Raw genomic sequence first — 18,774 nt, 5'->3', positions numbered from 1 at the left:
TAAAAATTTTAATAAAAAAAGTTAATAATTATCAATTTTTAACGATATATATAAAAAAAATTTATTTTAATAATGATTTGACCATAACATAATTTTAATAAAATTTGATAAAAATTAAATTTAACTTATTTTTATATATTCTATGCGAAAATATTCAATTTTCATAAGATCTTCTTGTTGATAATTTATCTTAAATATGGTCTGGTTTGGGAACATATTTTTTTAATAATTTTTTGATTTTTAAATTAAAATAAAATGTAAAAAAATTAGTATATTTGAAATAATTTTTTTATTTTTTTTGAAAAAATGTGTAAAAAATAAAATGAAAATGAAATTTTTATTTTTTTTTGGATATAAATTATTGATTTTTTAATTTTTTAATTAAAATGACCCCTGCCGAAAGAGGCCATAGTTGAACTGTCGCGCGTGCGGTTATTCACAACAATTATGAAGAATGCCAACTGCTATCCTTTCTAGCTTCGCCTTTGAAAGCGACCGCACTTCTGACTTCACTACGTGATCATCTCCCAACAAAATCAAAAGCGGACCACCCACCATAAAAAGCAGAACCGAGTCCAAACGCGCCGCATCTCTCCGCCGCAACGCCTCCGCGTCTTCAAACCCAAACAAAGTCATATCATATCCAAGCCATCAAAAACAACTAAAATTCAACTCGTAAAAGCTTCAAAAGCAACACCTTAATTGCTTATGAGAATTATTAACTCCTCAGTCATGTGTAAATCGAAGACGAGTACGGACGTGATCGAGTCGAAGAAGTCGAGCTCTCGAATCTCAAGAACAACAACCACAAGATCATCACAGCGATCAATGAGACAAAGTTCCGAATCCTATCGAACCTCGTCGCAGAAAACGCTTTCCGATCCATCAACAAGCAACAATTTCACGAGCGGAAACTGCACGACGACTGGCTCGAGCTACAACAAAGGCTCGTACGAGTCGTCTTCCATCTCCAATCGAACTTCATTGCCAAGACTTCGAGAATCATTGCCAGAAAAAGCTCAAATTTACGAATTCTCAGAGATTTGCTCTGCCACAAACAACTTTCTCGCCAAAAAGCTCTCTTCCTCTTCCTCCTCCGTTTCATGGCGGTGTGTGATTCGCGGCAACGACGTCGTCGTTTTCCAGAGAAAGTTTCGCCGTCCGATTCACTCTGAGGATCTCCGGCACCGGCTGTCATTGATCTACAAGAGCCACCATACGAGCCTCATCAAGCTTCGCGGCGCTTCGGTCTCTGGAACCTATATCTACCTAGTGTACGACTACATTCACGGTGCTAATCTCGCGAATTGTCTCCGAAACTCTCAAAACCCTAATTTCACGGTCCTTTCGAATTGGATGTCTCGAATGCAGGTCGCGACTGATATCGCTCACGGACTCGATTACATTCACCATTCCACAGGATTGAGTTCGAGTTCCGGATTCATTCACAATCACATCAAGAGTTCAAGCATTATCGTGATCGAACCGTCGTTGAACGCGAAACTCTGCCATTTCGGCACCGCGGATCTATGCGGCGAGATCGCGAACAGCGAAGAAGCAGAAGAGTCGAAACTGTCACGATTCAAGAAATCAGATAGTCGAGCGATGGTATTCGAAGGCACAAGAGGGTACATGTCGCCGGAATTCCAGTCCGCCGGAGTTGCGACGCAGAAATCGGACGTGTTCGCGCTTGGAGTGGTGATTTTGGAGCTGTTGTCTGGAGAAGAGCCTTTTAGGTTTATACATGACGGTGAGAGCGGTGGTTATCGGAGGGTTTCGGTGGTTGAGACTGCGAGAGAGGCGGTGGAAGGTGGCGGAGGAGGGCGGTTGAGGCGGTGGATGGACAGGAGGTTGAAGGACTCGTACCCGTTGGAGGTGGCGGAGAAGATTGTACGTGTCGGGTTGGACTGTGTGGATCCGGATCCGGATAGGAGGCCGGATATGGGTCGGGTTGCGAGTCGGATTTCGAAGCTGTATTTGGAGTCGAAACATTGGGCGGAGAAGATTGGCGTCCCCACTGACTTCACCATCTCTCTAGCCCCAAGGTGACCAGATTTTTTTTTCTTTTCTCATTTTTTTTTCACATTTTCTTTCATTTTTGGGCAAATTACATATACACCCACGAAGTTTGGCTAAATTACAGATACCCCTGAGGTTTGAGAAATTACGAATTTCCCCATGAATGCTATATTTGCATAAGAAATTAGGGGGTAATTTGTTATGAAATTAAGAAATTAGGGGGTAATTTGTTATGAAATATAAACCTCAGGGGATAAATTGTTATGAAAATACAAACCTCAGGGGCGGGATGTAATTTCCGAAACCTCAGGAGTATCTGTAATTTAACCAAACCTCGAGGGGTGTATATGTAATTTGCCCTTCATTTTTTATACAAATAGTTTAAATATGTAACATCACTGGTAAAATTCTTCAATTTTTGTAGTGCAAATATTATTTAATTAATATATATATATATATATATATATATATCGGAAATGCATGAGACCCCAGTGGGGTGCTGGGGTCATGCCTGATTGGTTAAAAAAAAACAGTTTTTCTTTTTTTTTTTTTTTTTTTTTATCCATTGCCAGCCCCCACGTGGAGGTGGGGGGTGCCTGGGGTGCATTCCTGCTGGGGGTCTCCAGCAGGACTCTATATATATATTTGATTTTAGATTTGATGATGAGTTCAGAATTATGATATTGTTCAGCCTTCAAGTTATAAGTTGATTTTGTTTATAAGTGGAAACATGCACGGGATTTTATAAATTAAAAAATTTATTATAATTATTTTGAAATAATTTAATATTTTATCTTGTAATATATATAAAATTTATAAGTTTATTTTTATGTTCATAATTTTTTAAATTATTAGTTTAAAAAAATTAAAAAATATACAATTTTAATAATTTGTATTAAAAAAAAAGTTAAACCTAATTAAATGAGATTATAATTTTAATAATGAATTATGATATACCTCTTCTTGTTATGAAAATATACAAATTTAAATGTTATAATTAAGACAAATATACAATTTTATTATTAAATGTGAAGTGAAGTGATATTTAACAATACTTGATATGATGTTTTTATTATTAATCCAATAATTTAAGTTATATTTCTTTTAATTTTAATTTCTTAACCAAAAATACAATATGAATATAATACACACACAGATTTCTAGTATTTAAAAATAAAAAAGTTTCAAAATATTTTCAAACTTTCATCATTTTTTTTTAAATTTTTTTTATTTAATTTAATTTTAAATTTGAATAAATTTTTTGATTTGATATAAATTATTTTAATTTTTTCATTAAATTTTTATCAATTTTTAAAAGAACTTTTGTCCTTATCCTAATTTTTTTTTTCTTTTTATCAATTTTGATGGAAAAAATAATAATTTACAACGCTTTATCTTTTTAATTTTTTATCAAATTATAATTTGATAAAAAAAATTAAAGGTTGAAGATTCTCTTAATTAGAATTATAGTGAAATAACGTCTTGAAATAGTCAAAATTTGAATATATGGTTGGTTGAAATGTATAATTTAATTAATTCTCTTATTATATTTATATAAAAATTGACCTTATAAGTTATATTATGGAAAAATTTTTGAGATATCAAACATTTTCCATTTGTAAATATTTTACATATTAAAAAAATAACAAAAAAAAAAAAGAAAAAATGCGTAACTTTTGGATATGTGTTTATCAATTTTGTTTTGTGGACATGAACAGTTGATGTTTCAATTTAAAAACTTAAAAAGTTAAAAAAAAAGAAGGGTTTTTTAGAGATAAAAGAAGCAATTATATATACTATTTAAGATGAACTATTTTAATCACATAAAAAATTAAAAATTATATTTAAAGATTATCTCAATATATTATACTATTATATACAACTATAGCGGTAACAAATTAACTATAATATATATGAAAAGTTATATTAAGCTTTCATTTTTAATTAATTGAATTATAATTAACAAATTAACAAATAGCAATAATGGTATAATGGGATAGAAATAAAATAAAAATAAAGAACACAATGATATTTAAAAGTTTTAAATTTACCTAGTTATACAAAAATCTAATGCTATAGTAAAATCTTGAATTCTCAATAAATTTTCACATCTTCTATAAAATAAAAAATAAAAAATTTGATACTCATTTTTTTTTACTTCAATTTTATGGTATTCATTGAAGAAAATAAAATCCGATCAAAATCTTTGATACAAAACGGGTATAGATATTTCGATTGCAACTATAATTACCAATAATTTTTCTCTACCATACAAACTTATAAACAAACACATAAATCTCACTAAAACTGAAACCAAAACCAAAACCAAACCAACAATAGAGAAAGAATATCACATAGGGAAAAAAATAAAATTGAAAAACAAATAAATTTATGAAGTGGGAGGATGTTACCTCTAACAACTTCGACCTCACTTAACCCAATCCGTTGGCTCATCCGTCAGTGCCCACCAAGCATAGGAGTTAGAATAACTAATCAGATTATTCTCTAAATACGACTTGAAAATTGATTAATTTATCTCATTAAGCCTGTGTTTGGCAAGGGCTTTTTCAGGCTTTTTTGGCTATTTTAGCCACAAAAAACAAAATAGGCTATTTTAGCCATAACAAACAAAACATCACATCCAACCTATAATCATTACATTCTTCTCTCACAAAAAAAGTCAAAAATGCCAAAAAGCCAAAAAGCCCTTCCCAAACCAAACTTTTTAGCCCAGGCTAAAATAGCCAAAAAAGCCAAAAAGCCAAAAAGCCAACCCACTTCCCAAACGGAGGCTAAGTGATGTAAATTTTGATAGTTATATATCAGAAAAATAGATAATTATATTACTAAATTAATTCAAATTTAGATATTGTCATATCTTTTTGAGATCCATATCTAAATTATTATCTTGTTTATTTTTTGTGTGGTTTCTATTTGATTTTATTTTTTTTCAATTTATTTAAGATAGGGTTGTGAGTTTTTTTAAAAAATTAATTTATCTGCAAACATTTGTTTACATGACCATTAAAAATAAAAGTAAAATAAATTTGGTTCTATCTTTGTATATCTATTTATCTTTTATGGTTAGACTTGATGAAGATGTTGTGATTTTTTTAATTTCTTCAAAATATTCTCATGTAACTAACTTATCTTTTATAAATATTCAAATCAAAGTTTCATATAACTAATGAAATTCAGATGTAAATTTGTAACTTACAATAACACACCCTCACACATCACTAATATATATATATATATATATATATATATAAAGATTTAGTGAGTAATTCCAATTATTCATCATACACCTTCCAGTGTGTGATGATAAAGAGTCAATATGGGGAATAAGTCCAATTTTTTTTTATATATATAACATAAAACAAGATTTGAGGAAACATCACATTTATGTTTTAAAAATAGCAGCAACTATCAATCTTATTCACAAAAGATTGACTCCCAACTCAATCTGAAAAAGCTTTATTTCTTTATTTATTTATTTTATGAAACTTTTGTTTTAAAAAAAATAGGGAAGTTCTTGGCCAATTCCAACTATGCAAGAGATTCTTTTTGTTGGATGATGTTTGAGCTTTGTCAAAGTCAATGGAAGGATTTGGATGGTTTTATTTAGGATTAATTAATTGGAGTTTTGGTATCACGTCTATTAAAAATTGTTAATCATGCAATAGTGATTTCCACATATGTATAATTTATTAATTTAAGGCAAATACATAAAATGGTCAAGTCTCCTAAGGAGGCTCTCATTATAATAAATAAATATCTATTAATGTACAAGTGCAAGAAACTTTTATCTCAAAAAACTCATATTTGCCTACTGCATGTAACTTTTAATTACACGGCATAATTTTAAAGTTTGAGAAAACCACATCATATAATTGAAAAATATATAAGATATGATGATGAAAAAATTCTTGATAACAAAATATACCGTCCCAATAAACAATTGTTTTAAACTTGATTTTAACTCAATTGCCATTTGACCATCTCAATACTTTGCCTTTGACATTTATTTATTTTTAAAGTTTAGAATTTTGTTAATGAATACTGTGGGGATATATTTTTTGAGTACCAACACGTTGTCAAGGTGACGCCGACGTGTCAGCCGAGGTTCTACGTGTCCTGGTTATGACGCCGATGTTATCTCGGCGAAGCCGAGGTTATCTCCGAAGATATCGGAATCCGAGATAAGAGGATAAAAGATAATGGATAAGAGTCCTGGGATAAAGAGGAGACTTTAGTTAAGATGAGAATAAAACTCTTTGGGAATTTATCTTTATTTCTTGTGAAATCCAAAGTAAGCACTGAATAGGAGTCCATAGAAGTCAGGCTTCTAGAAGGACTGGGATTGAGTTAACTATAAAAAAGAGGAACCTCCATGGGTCTAAGGTATGCAGTTTTATACTTTGAGTAGTGAGTTTAGCACTTGAATATCTTTGAGAGATATACTGACTTGATCGTCGGAGTGCCCCCAGGTGAAAGAGCCACCGCCGGAGCCTTTTCTTTCTGTTACAGGTTAGTTGAAGCCATCTATTCTGCTGGTGCTCTCCAGCTGATTATTAGGCGGGCAGTGTGGTCAGAAAATCACTCACACAATTTGGCGCCATCTGTGGGAAAGAAGAAGAATAGATGGCCAGTAACGGACAGAAGGAAAAGATTGGGGACGATACTCCTGCTGGGAGTGGCAGACCTATCGATCTTGATATCGAAGGAGACAACCACAATACAGAAACTCGTGACCAGGGCCACGGGGAGAAAGACGTCGGCCAGGAAGGCGACACCTCGAAAAAGACAGACCAAAACAAGTACTATGACGAAGATAACCTCCAGGTATGGAGGGACAGATACCTACGTAGGGATGAAGAAGTAAAAGAATTGGCAAACAAGTTGGCAGACCTGCAGTCGGTCGTCAACTTCATGATGCAGAACAATGTCATGCAGCCACCGTACCCACTGCAGGACACACCGATTCCAGCAGCTAATACCCAGAAGGGAGGAAAGAAAACAATCCCCGAAGCCCCTCAGCACACCAGGAGCGGAGGGCACTCTTACCGGCCTTCCAGGGAAGTCGGACGAGAGGAGCCGAGAAGAGAGGAGTCCCGAAGGACGTATCACACGAAGGACCAAGAACCCAAAGAACATCGGCATGTTCGAGGGCAGGCGCTCTGCTTTGACACAACCCATGGGGAAAGATCGAAACGGGCCCACCACGAGGCCGAAAGTAGTGTGCCGAAAAGATTGAAGTCCAGAGATAGCTGAGCTCCAGGGAGGAGTAAAGAAGACTTAAGAGATTACCTCAAAAGGAAGCAACAGAATGCTGAAGCTGAAGTAACTTCCCCAGTTAAGAAGAGGACACCATTCTCGGTGGAGTTGGACAAATTTGAAGCACCAAAAAGATTTAGTATGCCGAGGTTCCAGATATATAATGGTAAGTCAGATCCCAACTTTCACGTTGGACTTTACCTGAATTCAATGGCATTATATAGTGGGAACAAGCCGTTGCTCTGCAAAGTATTCCCCTCATCCTTTGGGGAGATTGCATCAGACTGGTTCCATAAACTACCGAAGGGAAGCGTAAAGACTTGGGAAGGCCTGGCCGAGATGTTTGTGGCCAGGCTTGTGACGAACAAACTGCAGCCCCTGAGGGTCGACGCTTTGATGGCTTTAAGGATCACCAAGGATGAAGGCCTTAGGACCTTCGCAAAGAGGTACTACAAGGTGTTCAATCAAATACCCGAATGCAACCAAGAAGTGGCGGTTGTATCTTTCAAGAATGGCCTGAAAGACGACTCCCCACTACGGAAGTCTTTGGCAAAAATATTGCCAAAAAGCATGGAAGAACTCATGGCACGAATCGAGAAGTACGCCAGAGCCGAGGAGGATACGTTGGGAAACAAAGAAACGAAGCAGGAAAAAGGAAACGGCTCGCCGAAGCGAGGCCGAGGTAACAATGGATCGAACAAACAAGAAACGGAACTAAGGGCTAAACAGGCAGTAACGACTGTGTTCCGAATCCCTATCTACAAAGTTTTGGATCAAATACGAAACCAACCCTATTTCAGGGCGCCGGCAAGAGCACCAGGGAAATTTATGAGAAGAAACGTCGGTAGACGTTGTGCTTACCACAACGAAGAAGGGCACCCAACTCAGGGTTGCAGAACCCTGAAAGCACACTTAGAAGACTTGGTGAGGCAAGGCCTTCTGAGGGACCTTGTCGATGAGGCCAGGATAAGGGAAGAACAGGCAAGATTGCCTCAAGCACCAGCAACTCCGCTGTAACAACCCTCATTTCAACTTAGTCATACTTGCATATATTTATGTATGATTTTGTTTTGATATGTGCACTTGCAAATCTTGTCTTGTTTTGCTCGAATGTTGCTTGCATGCTTTGTTCTTGCCTGGTGTGTTGCCGAGGTTATCTGAGCCTAGACACCTTAGAACCCTTCCACACTTAGAACTATCTTGGAACCCCTTCGGTTGACCTCCATCTTCACCCTGGCATATTGGCCGGGATGTCACCATCTAGGCCGAGGTGCGCGCCGCCCCAGGCCGAGATGTGCATCATCTAGGCCGAGATGTTAATATCTAGACGTTCTAGATCCTTGATCCTTGCACTAGCGATTTTGTTCCTGGAATGGTATGACCTAGACCGAGGTGTGGCACATCTAGGCCAAGGTGTGGCACAGCTTAGTCAAGTGTTGTCCTTCCAAGCCGATGTCCTTCCAAGCCGATGTCCTTGCCACTTGCTTGCCGGAGTCTTGTTGTTAGCCGATGTCGTTATTTGCTGGAGTACTTTTGCTGTTTAGCTTGTTGAATACACTTTGTGATGGCCTTGTCTAATCAATCAGTCACCTTTTCGAGTAGAGCCAACCAGCCGGTGCCACGTGTCCCAGCAGAGGATTAAGCCAGTGACTGTCGGGAGAAACATATCATTTTGTACCAAATCTTGTGTTTTAGAGTGAGAGAAACTCTAGGAAGAAGGAGGAGAAGTTTGAGTAAGAGAGTGAGCTTCCAAGCTTGATCGTTGGAGCTTGAACCGTTAGATTCAAGTTTTGAGGTTAGAATCCTAGCCTACTTTTGTTGTTCTTATTGATCATCTAGCTGCATTGCACAATCAAACCTGTTCTGCACGTCATACGTTGAGTTAAAGTTGGTTTTTGAAAGAGAAAATGATTTTCATGTGTTCTTGAAAAAAAGCCTCGTTTGATCCGAAAGTTTGCATTAAAGCTCATGTTTTTGTGTTTGTTTTGATAAGATCTTTGAGTATGGGTGCCCAGGCCCACGTTTTTTAATTCATAGCATGAAATCTCAGCTTTCGTAATAGCAAGTTTTGATCTGTGCATTCATCTTCCTTATGTTCATGTTCTTCATGTTCTTCATGCTTACGTTCTTCGTGCTTATCAAGAGGGAAACCCAGATTTTCCCGATCTCGCTTTTGAATGTGGCCGTCGGGGCCGCACCTCGGCAAGGAGGTGTGGGACCTCGGCCTAGACCTGGTAGTCGCTCAGCCTGTTTTCCAGAAATAAGAAATGGTGTTTTGATTTGATTTGACTTAGTTTTTGAAGTATACCGAAGTCATTTGCATGCATGCTAGACTTACTTTGAGTAGTGCATTCAATAGACTTTGCCATGTGTTTGTAGGACTGGGACTTTCCTTGGCCCCGACGTTTGACGAACTATGTGATTGGTATTTTTAATAAAGCTATGTTATCAATGTTTTGATGAGCTTTGCTTTGCTTCGTTTTGAAAGGTATTTGTTAAGCATGAATGATTGTCCTTAGTTTTGTATCTTGTATCATACTTGCTTTGAATGACCTTCTCAAAAAGTCCTTTGTGCTGGAGGACTCTAAACTTTCGCAGCACATCTCGTTTGAAAGTCCCTTGTGCTGGAGGACTCTAAACTTTCGCAGCACATCTCGTTTTGGAAGTCCCTTGTGCTGGAGGACACTAAACTTTCATAGCACGTCTTGTCTTGAAAAGTCCCTTGTGCTGGAGGACTCTAAACTTTCGCAGCACTCTCGTGTTAAAAGGCTACGGGCCTTTGTAACATAGGTCCATTGTGCTAGAGGACTCTAAACTTCTGTAGCACCCTTGTTTGAGATGTCTCCCTTGTTTTGTCTTGTTTCGTCACTGACGGTTTACCACGTGGATACGTTTGCCGGAATGTTATCATTTGTAATATGTTGATGCTAGTAAGCCTCCCTTGAAACTTTGAAGATTTGTTAGATGGACAAGGTCCATCCCTTGTTATCTAAAGTTTTGACTTGTATTGTTTTGGAAGGACTTCAGCTATTATTCATGCAAACCCCTTTATTATTGGTGTCATTCACTAAGTATCCAAGCTCACCCTCTCTATATATATGTAGGTGATGAGCAAGAAGGTGATGACGCCTAGATGTGATTCTGGAGCTTGTTTTGGATTTTTGATTATGTCGGCTTGACTTGTATTTATGTTGGCAGTCTTGAAAATTATGCTTCTCGATTTGTAATACTTGTATGTTACATACGTCGGCTTGAGAAGCCTTTCGATCAAGATGTGTGCTTTGTACGCATGTTATGTCGGCAGGGAGGATATCGGCAATCCTGAAGATTATGCTTTTAGTTGTATTTCATGTATTTTGTTTATGTCGGCTTGTGAAGCCCTTTTGTAAAATGTATTTTTGGTACTTCATTTTATTTGTATTTAAGTTGTAAAGCTATGTAAAGTTGTATGCCATTCCATCTAACTTATGCACTGCTCTTATAGACCACTTGTATTTGTATATTTTGCTTCTGCACTTTTGTGCCTCGTATATTTATACTTTGATTGTGTGTGAATTTTGTAAGCTGGCCTTCGGTAATCTTGGATTACTGGCCATCACGGCATCAAACTACTAGGGGCGGTTTGGGGTCGTAACAGAATGGTATCAGAGCACATGTTCCTTAGTATACGTTATTCACACACTTTGAGTCCTAAAGAGCATAGGATTTCCCCTTAGAAGGATGTTAGGATTGCATCATATTGCTTGCTATGTGGACAAGGTGTGCATCGTCTCGGCATGCTAAATTGTTACTGCCTGCGTGTTTATTTATTTATTTTGTTTTTAAGTCATACTTTGCATACTCATAGTATCATGAGGAGAGGTAGACCTCCAGTTGGCCGAGATCAGTCCGAGGACAGATTGGACAGACTGGAAAGGTTAGTTGAAGGTTTGGCCCGCGAGTTAAGGCAGGCAAGACAGCAGTATGCTAGTGCTACATCAACTCAGGCCGAGCAGACAAACGGTCGAAATGCAGTTCCACCTCCACCTCCTACTTCTCTCGTTCTACAAGTGCCCCCACAGCCAGCCTTATATGGGGACGGCACGATAGTCTTGATCAGAGAGTTCAACAAAATGAAGCCACTGAGATTCCAAGAGGGTATAGAGCCGATGAAGGCCGAAGCGTAGGTGTTAGAAATGGAAAAGTTGTTCGAGATCTTTCCCAGCACCGACACCCAGAAGGTGACATTAGCGGCTTTTACACTAGACGATGACGCTCGCAGATGGTGGATGATGGTTCGAGAAAGCAATCCAGATTTGACCTGGACCCGATTTTTAGAGTTGTTTTACACCAAGCATTTTCCCTTAAGTGTTCGAAATCGCAAGGCTACCAAGTTTCAGACTTTGACGCAAGGCAGTAGAACAGTAGCTGAATATGACCGTGCCTTTACCGAGTTGGCGAGGTATGCGCCCCATATGGTCAATGATAAATATATGAAGGCTAGGAAATTCGAAAGTGGGCTTCGTGGACCGATACAAGACCGAGTTAATATGCTCAATAAGCCGACTTACGCTGGAGTACTGGACAAAGCCATTCTGGCCGAAGCTAACTTGAACAGATATCAGAGTTCAGGAGAGACCAAAGGAAGAGGCAAAGTTATGACAATCGCCGAGCACAGTTCGGTACCAAGAAGAAAGTGAATGTCGGCAGTTCAAGCAACCCAAGGCAGGAAAGTGGAACTAAGCCGACATGTTCCAGTTATGGGAAGCCACATTTTGGGGTTTGTCGTCAGGCGTCTGGAGCTTGTTACGAATGTGGTGAAATAGGTCATTTTGTGAGGGACTGTCCAAAAACGAGGGCTGATGAAGGTAAGAAAGATGAGAATACTTCGGGCTCCGTGCAGAAAGGTAATGCTGGGAAAGGACAGATGAGGCAAGGCAGAGTTTTTGCACTGGTACCAGGAGACACTCAGAATGCCGAGACAGTGGTGTCAGGTATGCTCCCAATTTGCTCTCAAAATGCATATGTATTGATTGATTCGGGTTCTACGCATTCATTTATTTCTGCTAAGTTTGCCGAGAAGATTAATGGGAAACTAGAACCCCTTGATTATGTGTTATCTGTGTCTACTCCATCTGGGAGATCTATGAATGTTGCATCCATCTATCGAGCATGTGTTGTTGTGATTGGGAATGTTGAACTATTAGCTGATTTAATGCCATTGGACATAACTCATTTTGATGTTATATTGGGGATGGATTGGTTGGTGGCAAATCACGCATCTATAAATTGTGTTTCTAAACGTGTTACGTTAAAACCCCCAAACCTAGCCGAGGTCACGTTTCAGGGAAAGGGAGTAGTATTCCCACCTTACTTAATTTCATCCATGAAAGCCTATAGGTTGATCTAAAAAGGGTATCAAGGTTATCTGTGTAGCATCTTAAGTAATTTGAATGGAAGTGTTGGGTTAGCCGACGTCCCAGTTGTTAATGAATTCCCTGACGTCTTTCCAAATGATTTGCCTGGTCACTTAGTTGATAGAGAGGTAGAGTTTACTGTTGACATCATATCGGGAACCTAGCCCATCTCCAAAGCACCCTATAGAATGGCCCCCGCCGAGCTTAAGGAATTGAAACTTCAACTACAAGAGTTGCTAGATAAGGGTTTTATTAGGCCAAGCACTTCACCTTGGGGAGCACCCGTCTTGTTTGTTAAGAAGAAGGATGGCACACTTCGTCTTTGTATTGATTACCGGGAACTGAATAAGGTAACCATTAAGAATAAGTACCCGTTACCAAGGATAGATGATTTGTTTGATTAGTTGCAAGGAGAACGAGTCTTTTCCAAAATTGACCTTAGGTCAGGCTACCATCAGCTTAAAGTCAAGGCCAAGGATGTTGAGAAGGCCGCTTTTTGGACGAGGTATGGCCACTACGAGTTTTTAGTAATGCCCTTTGGAGTGACCAATGCCCCTGCGACATTTATGGATTTGATAAACAGAGTCTTTAAGCCATATCTAGATGAGTTTGTGGTTGTCTTCATCGATGATATATTGATCTACTCTAAGAGTAAAGCTGAACACGAGGGTCATTTGAGACTTACCTTACAGACTTTGAGGGATCGGAGATTGTATGCTAAGTTTAACAAATGTGAGTTTTGGCTTTCCACTATTTCATTTTTGGGTCATGTGATTGATAGAGATGGTATTTCGGTCGACCCTAGTAAAATTGAAGCCGTTGTGAATTGGCCGAGGCCGACTAACGTGTCCGAGGTTCGTAGTTTTCTGGGATTGGCAGGTTATTACAGGAAGTTCGTGAAGGATTTCTTAAGGATTGCAATTCCGTTGACACAACTGACTAAGAAGGGAGTGGCTTACGAATGGACTAAGGATAGGGAAGCAGCCTTCCAGGAGTTGAAGACGAGGTTAGTCGTAGCACCAGTTCTTGTACTACCATCAGGTAATGAAGAGTTTCATGTTTATAGTGATGCTTCGCATAAGGGTCTGGGTTGTGTATTAATGCAAGGGGGTAAGGTCATAGCATATGCCTCTCATCAATTGAAGCCACATGAAAAGAATTATCCCACCCATGATTTAGAATTAGCAGCCGTGGTATTTGCTTTGAAGATTTGGCGCCATTATTTGTATGGAACTTCTTGTCAGGTTTTTACAGATCATAAGAGTCTAAAGTACTTGTTCACTCAGAAGGAATTAAATATGAGGCAGAGAAGATGGCTTGAGTTGTTGAAAGATTACGACATGCAAATTCAATATCACCCAGGTAAAGCTAACACCGTGGTCGACGCTTTGAGCAGAAAGATGGTTGGAAATTTGGCATGTCTAACCACTATCTCAGTGGAGCCGACTATTGTTGAGGAAGTAAAGACAAGGCAAATGGAGGACGAATTCTTCAAGAAGGTAGCCGATGAGATTATCACAAAGCCGAGATCAGGATACACCATAGAAAATCAAGTGCTCAAGTTTGAAGGAAGATTGTGTGTGGCCAACATTCCAGAGTTAAAAAGAAAAATTTTGCAGGAAGCTCATGGTTCCAAGTTTGCTGTCCACCCCGGGAACACCAAGATGTATCAGGATGTGAAGCAGACGTTTTGGTGGCCGAATTTGAAATGAGAGATAGCCGAGTTCGTGTCGCAGTGTCTGTACTGTCAACAAGCGAAAGCAGAACATCAAAGGCCAGCAGGACTTCTTCAACCTTTACCGATTCCTGAGTGGAAATGGGAACACATCTCCATGGACTTTGTGGTTGGTTTGCCGAAGACACAAAAGGGTATGGATTCGATTTGGGTTATTGTGGATAGACTAACTAAGTCAGCACACTTCTTGCCTGTTAAGACCACCTTCAACGCCGATAAACTTGCTTTGTTGTATGTGAATGAGATTGTTAGACTTCATGGAGTGCCGATGTCTATTGTGTCAGACCGAGATCTGAAGTTGGTTTCCAGATTTTGGCAGAGCCTACAAAGAGCTTTCGGAGCCGAGTTGAGGTTTAGCACAGCTTTTCATCCCCAGACTGATAGGCAAACAGAGAGGACGATCCAGACACTTGAAGATATGCTTAGACTATGTGTATTGGACCTCCAAGGAAGTTGGGGAGTACATTTGCCTTTGGTGGAATTTACCTACAACAACAGTTATCAAGCTAGCATTGGCATGGCGCCGTATGAAGCACTATATGGAAGAAAGTGTAGGTCGCTGATATGTTGGACCGAGGTAGGAAACAAAACTCTGCTTGGTCCCGAGTTAATTCAAGTAACAACCGAGAAGATTAAGCTCGTTTAGCAAAGAATCAAAATCGCACAGAGTCGACAGAAGAGTTATGCCGACCAGAGAAGAAGAGAGTTGGAATTTGAAGTCGGGGACCATGTGTTCTTAAAGATTTCGCCGATAAAAGGAGTTACAAGATTTGGAAAGAAGGGTAAGTTAGCACCCCGTTACATCGGGCCTTTTGAAATTCTTGAGAAAGTTAACCTCGCTGCCTACAGACTTGCTTTGCCGCCAGGATTGAGCCAAGTCCATAATGTATTTCATGTTTCGATGTTAAGGAAGTATATTCGAGATCCGCTACATGTGATCGACTATTTCGGAATTGTAATTAATGAAGATTTAGGCTACGAAGAGAAGTCGACACGGATTGTCGATAGGCAGGTGAAACAATTGAGAAGTAAGTCGACACCAATGGTGAAAGTTGAATGGAAGGAGCATTACGGTGAGGATGCTACATGGGAAATAGAAGATGAAACGAAAGTCCGGCATCCAGAATTGTTTTTGGAACAATGTAACTCAAGTTTGGGGACCAAACTTCTTTAAAGGGGGTAGGATGTAACAACCCTCATTTCAACTTAGTCATACTTGCATATATTTATGTATGATTTTGTTTTGATATGTGCACTTGCAAATCTTGTCTTGTTTTGCTCGAATGTTGCTTGCATGCTTTGTTCTTGCCTAGTGTGTTGCCGAGGTTATCTGAGCCTAGACACCTTAGAACCCTTCCACACTTAGAACTATCTTGGAACCCCTTCGGTTGACCTCCATCTTCACCCTGGCATATTGGCCGGGACATCACCATCTAGGCCGAGGTGTGCGCCGCCCCAGGCCAAGATGTGCATCATCTAGTCCAAGATGTAAATATCTAGGCGTTCTAGATCCTTGATCCTTGCACTAGCGATTTTGTTCCTGGAATGGTATGACCTAGACCGAGGTGTGGCACATCTAGGCCAAGGTATGGCACAGCTTAGTCAAGTGTTGTCTTTCCAAGCCGATGTCCTTGCCACTTGCTTGTTGGAGTCTTGTTGTTAGCCAATGTCGTTATTTGCTGGAGTACTTTTGCTGTTTAGCTTGTTGAATACACTTTGTGATGGTCTTGTCTAATTAATCAGTCACCTTTTCAAGTAGAGCTAACCAACCGGTGCCAGTGTCCCAGCAGAGAGATTAAGCCAGTGACTGTCGGGAGAAACATATCATTTTGTACCAAATCTTGTGTTTTAGAGTGAGAGAAACTCTAGGAAGAAGGAGGAGAAGTTTGAGTAAGAGAGTGAGCTTCCAAGCTTGATCGTTGGAGCTTGAACCGTTAGATTCGCGTTTTGAGGTTAAAATCCTAGCCTACTCTTGTTGTTCTTATCGATCATCTAGCTGCATTGCACGATCAAACCTATTCTGCACGTCATACGTTGAGTTAAAGTTAGTTTTTGAAAGAGAAAATGATTTTCATGTGTTCTTGAAAAAAAGCCTCGTTTGATCCGAAAGTTTGCATTAAAGCTCATGTTTTTGTGTTTGTTTTGATAAGATCTTTGAGTATGGATGCCCAGGTCCACGTTTTTGAATTCATATCATGAAATCTCAGCTTTCGTAATAGCAAGTTTTGATCTGTGCATTCATCTTCCTCATGTTCATGTTCTTCATGTTCTTCATGCTTACGTTCTTTGTGCTTATCAAGAGGGAAACCCAGATTTTCCCGATCTCGCTTTTGAATGTGGCCGTTAGGGCCACACCTCGGCAAGGAGGTGTCGGACCTCGGCCTAGACCTGGTAGTCGCCCAGCCTGTTTTCCAGAAATAAGAAATGGTGTTTTGATTTGATTTGACTTAGGTTTTGAAGTATACCGAAGTCATTTGCATGCATGCTAGACTTGCTTTGAGTAGTTCATTCAATAGACTTTGCCATGTGTTTGTAGGACTGGGACTTGCCTTGGCCCCGATGTTTGACGAACTATGTGATTGGTATTTTTAATAAAGCTATGTTATCAATGTTTTGATGAGCTTTGCTTTGCTTCGTTTTAAAAGGTATTTGTTAAGCATGAATGATTGTCCTTAGTTTTGTATCTTGTATCATACTTGCTTTGAATGACCTTCTCGGAAAGTCCCTTGTGCTGGAGGACTCTAAACTTTCGCAGCACATCTCGTTTGAAAGTCCCTTGTGCTGGAGGACTCTAAACTTTCGCAGCACATCTCGTTTTGGAAGTCCCTTGTGCTGGAGGACACTAAACTTTCGCAGCACGTCTTGTCTTGAAAAGTCCTTGTGCTGGAGGACTCTAAACTTTCGCAGCACTCTCATGTTAAAAGGCTACGGGCCTTTGTAACATAGGTCCATTGTGCTAGAGGACTCTAAACTTCTGTAGCACCCTTGTTTGAGATGTCTCTCTTGTTTTGTCTTGTTTCGTCGCTGACGGTTTACCGCGTGGATACGTTTACCGGAATGTTATCATTTGTAATATGTTGATGCTAGTAAGCCTCCCTTGAAACTTTGAAGATTTGTTAGATGGACGAGGTCCATCCCTTGTTATCTAAAGTTTTGACTTGTATTGTTTTGGAAGGACTTCGGCTATTATTCATGCAAACCCCTTTATTATTGGTACCATTCACTAAGTATCCCAGCTCGCCCTCTCTATATATATGTAGGTGATGAGCAAGAAGGCGATGACGCCTAGATGTGATTCTGGAGCTTGTTTTGGATTTTTGATTATGTCAGCTTGACTTGTATTTACGTCGGCAGTCTTGAAAATTATGCTTCTCGATTTGTAATACTTGTATGTTACATACGTCGGCTTGAGAAGCCTTTTGATCAAGATGTGTGCTTTGTACGCATGTTATGTCGGCAGGGAGGATGTCGACAATCTTGAAGATTTTGCTTTTAGTTGTATTTCATGTATTTTGTTTATGTCGGCTTGTGAAGCCCTTTTGTAAAATGTATTTTTGGTACTTCATTTTATTTGTATTTAAGTTGTAAAGCTATGTAAAGTTGTATGCCATTCCATTTAACTTATGCACTGCTCTTATGGACCACTTGTATTTGTATATTTTGCTTCCGCACTTTTGTGCCTCGTATATTTATACTCTGATTGTGTGTGAATTTTGTAAGTTGGCCTTTAGTAATCTCGGATTACTGGCCATCACGGCATCAAACTACTAGGGGCGGTTTGGGGTCGTGACATCTGCCTTCCCCAACACAACAACCACAGGCAGGACGACCACGGGTGGTTAACGTAATTCACTCAAAGGTGAATGAGAACGATATACGAGGGGAGACCTAGAAGGTAAAACACCTGCAACACGTAAACCAGGTCGGACATAAAAAACCTCGGCCTGAAAAATGCCAAGGGCCGACGATAGCCTTTACTGAAGCTGACCTAGAGATGGTCCAGCACCCCCATAATGATGCCTTGGTAGTATCCCTCCAGGTTGGGAAATGCCAAGTGAAACGCATCCTGATTGATCAAGGCAGCTCTTGCGACATCATGTATGTTAGATGCTACAAGGAGCTCGGGCTTCATCCTAACGACCTGGAACAATCCAGCGGCCCGATGGTCGGCTTCAATGGAACGCCGACGTGGCCACTGGGCGCAACAAGCGTGGAAGTAGAAGCTGGCACTAAGAAGATCAAGACAGAATTCATGGTGATTGACACACCCTCGCCATACAACATCATCTTGGGAAGGCCATGGTTGCATGCAATGGGGGCAGTTCCCTTAACGTTGCATCAACTATT

At 39.4% G+C, this 18,774-nt stretch overlaps 1 protein-coding gene across 2 annotated transcripts; it reads left to right on the top strand.

Annotated features, from left to right (window-relative positions):
• The first annotated feature begins 481 nt into the window (after positions 1–481).
• Positions 482–18,098, top strand: LOC114309495 (lysM domain receptor-like kinase 3). Of its 2 annotated transcripts, none has more exons than XM_028255229.2 (2): positions 482–2,045; positions 10,401–10,784. In XM_028255229.2, exons 1-2 carry the CDS (start codon positions 709–711, stop codon positions 10,402–10,404), a joined length of 1,341 nt encoding a protein of 446 aa, XP_028111030.2. In that variant the 5' UTR covers positions 482–708; the 3' UTR covers positions 10,405–10,784. The 2 variants fall into 2 exon arrangements, with proteins under 2 accessions (XP_028111030.2, XP_082729498.1); XM_082873372.1 differs by lacking the exon at positions 10,401–10,784 and adding an exon at positions 17,688–18,098 and having other exon boundaries at positions 536–2,045.
• Positions 18,099–18,774: the final 676 nt, after the last annotated feature.

This window comes from Camellia sinensis, chromosome 1 (genome assembly GCF_055761805.1).
Source record: "Camellia sinensis isolate YWXY chromosome 1, ASM5576180v1, whole genome shotgun sequence".
Lineage (NCBI taxonomy): Eukaryota > Viridiplantae > Streptophyta > Magnoliopsida > Ericales > Theaceae > Camellia > Camellia sinensis.
Note: the sequence above shows the minus strand (reverse complement) of the source record. Positions and strands in the feature narration are given on the sequence as shown.